Here is an 8,140-nt window from a genome sequence, read left to right on the forward strand (position 1 = left end):
CGTTTTTTTAGCTAGATCAATGTTCCTGGAGTTGCAGCAAATTTTGCAACTTTGGAAGCTCACTGGAGTTCATGCATGCCGTGACACTGAGCTCGACCACTGCACAAGGTGCATATGTATGGCGAATTCATTCATTGGTCAACACATAATAGAAAATATGAATATTTTTTAAATCAATGACAAATAATATGGATCGGAGGGAGTAACATAACTTAGGCGGTGTTTTACACAAGTGACATCCAAAACAATTTTGATGGGTTATATGAAGTTTTTCCAACATGACGTAACAAAAAATTTACACACTAGAAACAAATTTCACAAAGATAGCAAGCATGTAACTGTTCTGCTATAAGATTTTGGGAGCATTTTCTCTCTCTCTACAGTTTGTAATATTATAAAAAAACATCCATTTTTCTCGAATTTCAGAAAAATAATCAAAAGCAACAAAATGGGCCGGCCCATGAGACCATCCCGAAGGAGCGAGAGAATGAATAGGAGCGGTGGTGACAGTGAAGACTGTTTGCCAAAGTCCAAGTGGATAACCATGCTGCTCGCCATTGCCGTCCCCTCGGCGGCGCCGCTCCGGCGACCACATCACTTCCGCTTTCTCCACCCTCCCGGAAAGCTTAGCTTATCCAGAACGCGCTGCGCCCCTTCGCCCCCGGCAGAGGCGCAGCCAGTGCCTCCGCAACCCCGGCGGTACCCGAGGCAGTACCCAGGCGAGGCGGTGGGCGTTGCCGAGGAGATGCGGTTCGTCGCCATGCGCCTCCGCAACACTAAGCGCACTACTCGTAATAAGGACAATAATAGGGCCGACGGAGCTGGGGAGGACGATGAATCGAAGGAGGAGGAGGTGGAGGACAACGACGAGATGGACGAGGAGGGCAACGACGAAGTGGAGGAGGAGGAGGACAACCACGAAGTGGAGGAGTGGATGCCCAGCATGGAAGGGTTCGTGGGCTACCTTGTGGATAGCAAGCTTGTCTTCGACACCGTCGAGCGGATCATAGCCGGTTCCACGGACGTCGCCTGTGAGTGAGATCTTTCTTCCCCATTCTTTGCTACGGTTCTTGTTCTTGTCAATTACTGCAGCCAGCCAGGAATTAGTGCAGGTGTTCTTTTCCCGAGCGGCAATGTGATCCTGCAGTTCGAATTTCGGTCCAGGATTGGGACTTGTAGTGGTCACTGCCCATTGGACGCATGTTAAGTAGGAGTATTTGAGTGTTTCATTATCATGTTCAGCTGTGACTCCATGCCATTTTCTGCTTAAAAGTTTTTTTCCCTTGCTATTTCTTTGGGCATTAGAAGCTCACAGTCTGACTTGTATTGTTAGGGCTGTCCCAATTTGACTATATCTTAATCATGAGACCTAAGCAAAAGTCGGATGTGGCACCCTATTTAACGAGGAAAGAGAGAGTTACCATGTCTTAATCTAGATATAGCTCTTAGCACCAAAACCAAAACCAGGACAGCTCATACTTTTGCTCTCACAAACAAAACACATTAAATGAAAGCTCTTTTAGATACAACATTAAGATATAATCCATTGGATGAGCAATATCTAAGTACTTATAATGCATATGATATGGCTTAGGATATAATGCATTTGGCGAGCCCTTAGTGCTGATGAGGGCATGTACAATAGTTGTTGATTAGATAGTATTTCTGTGCCTTTCACGTTATCTTTAGCAATTAATGTTTGCATACTCCTAAAATTATGGGTGATTTAGAAGTAAACTAGAAAATATGTAACTAAGAGAAGGCATATCTTACAATGCAAAAAGTTATCATATCCTGGTTGCGGTGGATCCCTCTGGGATATCCACTTAAAATCATGGCGCAGAAACCATGGGGCAAGCTTTAGTAATGGTCAAATCTTGGATCCTCTCTATAAGTATCCTCCCATACCCCTTGGCGGCTGCAATCATCCATACTCATTTGAAGTCATTCCACTCACTCATTCCACCCCTTGCAAGCCACTCAAACCACTCCATCCATCAACCACCAGAAGTGATGAAGAGAGATTCAAGGCAAGAAAAGAAGAGAAGTGTTGGGTGATTCCTTGATCACTTCTTTGATTCTTTGAAGGCCAATAATTTCCTTTTTCTGAATCCCTACACCTTCAAGTTCATCTCTTTCACCACAATCCTATTCTTGTGAGAGAGTGTTCTCTTAGATTCATGAGGTGCTTTGATTGACTGTCATTTGAGGAGTTCTTGTCAAGTGACTTTGCTTTGCTTGCTCCTCTTGGATGGTGTGCGCATCCTCGACGGTTAGGAGTCACTTGAGAGCCTATCATTTTCTACATGGTTCGGAGATGGCCTACTTGGTGAAGATCTACCCCTTAGTGAGGCTTATTGGTGCAATCCATGATTGTATAGGTTGGTTGTGCTCAGTGGGCCGCTTAGAGCATCTCTAGCAGACCCCTTATATCGCGGACCTGTAAAGTGAGTTTACAGTTCACGGCAAGCCTCGGATACGGGCTGAAAACAGCCTGGCGAAACAGAAACTTAAAATGAACCTGTAAATTTTGAAATCAGAACTTTGCGGGAGAAATCAGTAGAACTAGTAGCGTTCATAGTTACTTGATCATCATACATATTTCATACATAGCCTATTTGTGCAAAATAGATCAGAGGAGCGGCGGCCACCGTAAACCCTATTGCCAAAATTTAGCTCACCGGAGCCATCCGGGTGCGGTGGCGACGCTGCGGCGGCGGAGGAGCTCAGTCGTCGTCGGAGGAGACGAGGTCGATGTAGATGTTGTCCTGCGCCTTGGCCTCGTGGCGCCATGCCTCCAAATTATCGTCGAACTCCTGAGCCTTCGCGAGCCCCTGCTCGAGGAATGCGTCGAGGTCGGCTTCCCGTCGACGGCGTTGCTCCGCCTCCTCCTCCTCCTCCCGCGCACTGCGCGCGGCGATGGCGGACTTGAAGATGTCCGCCTCCGGCCGGGGGGGGGGGGGGGGGGATCCTCCAACCCGATGACGCCACCGCCCCGCCGCTCCGGCTCCAGCTCCCTCTTCATCGCGTGGAGCGGCGGGAGCTCCTCCGCCTCCCTTTTCACCGGCATGAGCGGCGTACGGGAGCTTGACCCCCCGGCGGAGCTGCTTGCGCCGGAGGACAGCCGCGCCTGCCTGTGGTCATACTCCTCCGTCTCGCGCGGAGGAGCGACGGTGGCGGCTCTAGGCCGCGGTTCGTGTACTTCCTAGCAGCTCGCTTCCTCGCGCCGTCGACTATGGCGCACCGCTGCCGCTCGGGGTCGTTGCCCCCGCCGGCGCGGCGACCCGAGCTCCACATCCCGCGCCACATGGTGGAGTGCGGCGGCGGATACGAGTCACCGGCGGCGAGAAATCGAGAGGGGCGAGGGGGGGATTGCGGCGGCGCGGGGATAGGGTTTGGCTCCGTATACTCGCCGCTAACCCGTAGTTAAAAGGTTTACGGGCCGGGGCGACTATACGGGCTCTGGTCTGGCCCAAAAAACGGGCCAAACCCGTATAGTCGCCGGATTTGTACAGTTCGCGCGATTTTAAGGAGTCTGTTAGAGATGCTCTTAGTGGGCTACTCAACCGAGTTCCTTGTGATCCTAAAACCTTTGGTTCGAAGCCTCCATCAACATGGACGTATGATAGCGCCAACCATCCGAACCACGGGAAAAACATGATCGCGTCAAGAGTGATTGCACTCTCTTTTTTACCATACCTCCTAATTAGTTGCAAGTTTTTTACTTTCCGCTGGTTAATATTCTTGATAGTTTGCTTGTTAAGTTGTTTGGGAAGTGTTACTCTAAAAAACTACCAACCCTAAAATTGGAGTACTTTGAAGGCAAAACAATTTTTGGTGCACTTAAGTATATCCATAATATCTCAGCAACAGCATGGACCAGTAATCATGCTGCCTTCTATGTGAAACGCCTAAATTATTAGAAATCAGAACTAATAATGGCCTTCAAGAAACATCTAATGCCTATTGTAGCTCCTAAGTAACTTCTTGAATCAGTACAACAGAAACTGTATCTACCACTCGCATATTATTAATTTAATGTTCATTCAGATGTTTACTTCAGGAAAAGTGGTTTGGAACGTTCGGCTAGCATTGAAAAAGATTTGGAGTGGTTCAGAGAACAAGCAATTGAAATTCCAGAGCCAAGTACTTTTGGATCAACATATGCAGCTTATCTGTCTGAATTGGCTGGGAGCAGTGCCCCGGCCTTCCTTTCCCATTATTACAATATTTATTTTTCTCATACAACTGGAGGGTTGGCGATTGGTAAAAAGGTAACTCCCTATCCATACCTGATGAATATCCATGATCTTGTCTCAGTTATTCTGGCAATTCTTCCATCACTAAACCAGATCGAGTTCCGTATTCTGTATACAATAAAAATTAGATGCTTTGTGCTGTATTTTATTTTCTCAAGTCATGTCATATTCTGTTGCATTGCTTATACAAAGCACTTTTTTTCCTATGCCGGGGCCAATTAGCCTTAATATAGATAGTACTGCAGAGTATCTATTCCTGGTAGAAATTTTACAGTCCTTCTGTTTATAGGTGATATGGTTTTACTAGGGCAATCAGTTTATATGTTAGCCAAGTTGTGATGGGACTGTTTAGGAAGTGTCCATAAGTTTTGTTGATATAGAATGAAAATGGATCACTGTGAAATACAATCATGAGATAGTTGTAGTGTGCCCCCTCTGTCCTTTGTGAGATCAAGTATGTTTTTATCGTAAACTTTTAAGTGGAAATGTGTGTTCTGTGCAAGCCTTCGTATTGCCCAAAAACCGTCTTCAGTCATTTTACCTGACATTTCTTTAACTGGATATTTTGGCTTGGTAATTGGACTCAGGTAATTGTGCTGTTTGGCCTAGTATACTGCATTTTTCTTCAGATGATGGAAGAGAACATCCCCCCAGCCTGTACATCAATTATAAATTCTAGTACTTCTCAAGCAAAACAAAATAAAGTAGCAAACTACAAATCACCGGAAACTCAAAAATTACATGGCCTAGTATACTGTGTACACCTCTGACTCCTTGTTGTAAATACCACTTGTATTTTTGGCCCAACCTTGTAAAAACCGGCGTGTCACGTTCGATTGACGTGAATCCTCACTGCTCTTGTTGCCAAACTTTGGCGACTAAATCATAAAACCCATCCCGATTCAGCCAACCTAGCTCAAACTTAGGAAGGGGCTGGTTGCCAACATGGGCAGCATTGTCGGCATCAAGGAGCAGCGGGGTATGGTCAGAAAGAAAAGTCTCCAGAGGCCAAACTGAGACCAAAGGAAACCTATGTTCCCAGTCTGAATTCATAAGGACACGGTCCAACTTTTCAAAAGTAGGGTTGTCAAGTGAATTAGCCCAAGCATATTGCTTCCCTGCCAAATCTATCTCACACGGATCAAGATTATCAATGACCACGTTGAAAAGGAATGGCCAGAGAGGTTCAAAATTATCATTGTTCTTATCATCAGCCCTATGAATGATATTGAAGTCCCCATCAATGAGCATTGGGAGGGTTTCCTTCTTACAAGCATGAACTAAATCGATTAAAAATCCGCGCTTGTATTCAGGTTGTGCCGCCCCATAAACTGCAACAAGGATCCATTCAAAACCATCTCTTTATTTCATAGCCGGAACTGAAAGATTTCCTATGCTGTCTTCGATGAAAGCCTCTGAAGAAGTATTGCTATTTTCTCATGTAACAGACATGCGACAAAATTTTGGAAGGGAGATTGCTGGAGTTCTACAAATGGGATTCTGACCCAGAACTTTTACTAAAAGATGCTAGGGAGAAGCTTAATGAGCTTAGCAAGGTACACATTGCGCAATGTTTTCCTGCTTTCATGTAAAGTTGAAACCATCCCCATGAGGTATGTGATTGCTGATCTGATTAGTGCATCTCTTCTGCTGCAGCACTGGTCTCGGAAGGACAGGAACTTATGCTTGAAAGAAGCCGCCAAATGCTTCCAGTACATGGGGCGGATTGTGCGGTTAATCGTTTCATAGACAAACGACCAATCTCTCTACAGGCTTCAGTTGATTTGAACCTGAAGACGGGGAGAAGCTAGAGGCTCAGTGTAGTTTCCCAATGCCCATAGATGTCTTTTCCTGTTAGAGATGGAGCTGGTCGACCTCTGCTCCGCGACCCCTGCTAGTCTATTCTTGGTATCGCAGGCGTGCCTCGGCGCCTTCTTCATCTACTGGCACTCAGTGAGTTCTGATAATGACGGCGGTGATTTTGACAGTAAACACTGGAAATCGTGTATGTGGTGTAGCCTAATCTAGGTCAAAGGAGTGGACCCCCCCTCTATGGCGCCCCTGGTACCCTTATGCTTCGGTTATGGAGGCTGGATGTCAGTGTGAGGACGTTCATGGATATGAGTCTGGAGGTAATGTTCGGTTATGTTGGTTTATACTATCTGTCATGGTGTTTCCATATATGTAGTGCTCTCTTGACAGAAAAGTCTCCTCGGTAGGCGGTGTCGCTTCTCCTTGGGTTGATGTGTTGTAGATAATTTGACGTATCATTGATACTACATGGTTACTGTAGTTCGGAGTACAAATGTACCGCACTCGGAGTGCCAATACACTGTCGCGGGGAGCACAAGTACTACAGTTCAGAGTACAAAGTGCACTACACAGGGGGAACACAAAGTGTACTAACGTTGGGGAGTAAAAAGTACGTACATTGTTGAAGGGAGCACAGTTGCACTATACATAGGGAAGTGCAAGTAAACTACAGTTTGGAGTACAACTTGCCCTCAGAATTTTTGAATTTCGAAGATCGCTACAAGATGAAAAAAACCTCACCAAAACTCAACATTGCAGCGTTTGAAAACGTCAGTTACCTAACAAAATAAATCAGCCCACAGCAATGTCAACCTAGCTACTACGTACATTTATGCGCGCTTATTTAAGGCCACCCTGCTGCTACTTCTTCCCCTCCCTCCCTCCCAACGTCACAACTCCGAACCAACACCCCATAAATCCAACCAACACATAACCTCTCTCTCTCCCTCTCTCAAACAAGAGAAGGAAGCAGCAAGGTACGCCCATGGCGCCATCACCTCGGCCGTACACCTCTCTGCTGTTGCCATCTCTCCTCCTGCTCCTCCTCGTCTCCTCCAGCGCAGCGAGAGTCGCAAGAAACCAGGCTGCCCAGGACGACCACGGAGAGGTACTTATACATCCCGAATGTGTGTGTATATAGAACAAGACATGAGAGATGTTTGGACGCCAGCGGCGAGGTGGCGGCAAGGCGAATTAACGTCTGCTGGCTCAACAACGCAGGTGGACGCCGACGGCGAGGTGGCGGCGAGCTTCTTCAGAGCGGAGGCGGGGGATGAAGGTTGCGGCGGTGGCGCCAAAGGGGGAGATGGAGACGATGATGAGTGCTTGATGAGGAGGACGCTGGTGGCGCACACCGACTACATCTACACCCAGGGAGGAAACCACAACTAGCTAGCTAGCTGGTACCCTAGTTGGGACTGAAATCATAGCATCATATTCGTATGATCAATATGAAGATTTTATCAGTAACTGGGCAGTTTTTTTTTTCTGCGAATCGGGGCACTTGATTGTATATAAGCTGGTAGAGAAATCTTGTTGAGTTGTTTGTGATCTGCTGGTCAAGTCAGTGCGTTGGCTGGCTTGAGTAAGAACACGGGAAAGAATCTTGTAGGTCACCCTTGAACAATAATGATACTACTACTATTGTGTACGGGTGATGCATTATTTGTTCAACTTTTGAAATCTAGTCGCCATGTCCCTCTCGATCACTGACCCATATGCATGTAAGCTCGCTCGCTCGTACTACATCTACGTACTAGACATGCGTAGGAGAAAAAACCACTACCAATCGATGCTTGAACGCTTGCAGTTTAGACCACGGGATTAGATTATGGTACGTGCAGCCGGAGAAAGAAATCATGTTGATCGCACCCACGGTTAGCGGCCGGGTTAGGCACGGCGCGGAGTGGGTGTAGCGTGTCCCGTGGTGTACGTACGTGACCGTAGCCTACGCAGATGGGCAGCACCAACCAAGTGCAGGTCTTCCACTCATGGTCTCCAACTCCAAGCCTGCTTGACTTGGACGCACGCCTGTACAGGACGGCACATGTTTTTTTTTTTCAAAAAGA

The 8,140-nt window shown here is 46.9% G+C and overlaps 1 protein-coding gene across 1 annotated transcript; it reads left to right on the forward strand.

Moving 5' to 3' along the window:
* The first annotated feature begins 478 nt into the window (after window positions 1–478).
* On the forward strand, window positions 479–7,722 carry LOC109773145 (probable inactive heme oxygenase 2, chloroplastic). The gene is made up of 5 exons (XM_020331842.4): window positions 479–1,031; window positions 4,051–4,274; window positions 5,708–5,815; window positions 5,916–7,179; window positions 7,293–7,722. Exons 1-4 carry the CDS (start codon window positions 488–490, stop codon window positions 6,006–6,008), a joined length of 969 nt encoding a protein of 322 aa, XP_020187431.2. The 5' UTR covers window positions 479–487; the 3' UTR covers window positions 6,009–7,179; window positions 7,293–7,722.
* Window positions 7,723–8,140: the final 418 nt, after the last annotated feature.

The sequence above is a fragment of the Aegilops tauschii genome, chromosome 4 (assembly GCF_002575655.3).
Source record: "Aegilops tauschii subsp. strangulata cultivar AL8/78 chromosome 4, Aet v6.0, whole genome shotgun sequence".
Lineage (NCBI taxonomy): Eukaryota > Viridiplantae > Streptophyta > Magnoliopsida > Poales > Poaceae > Aegilops > Aegilops tauschii.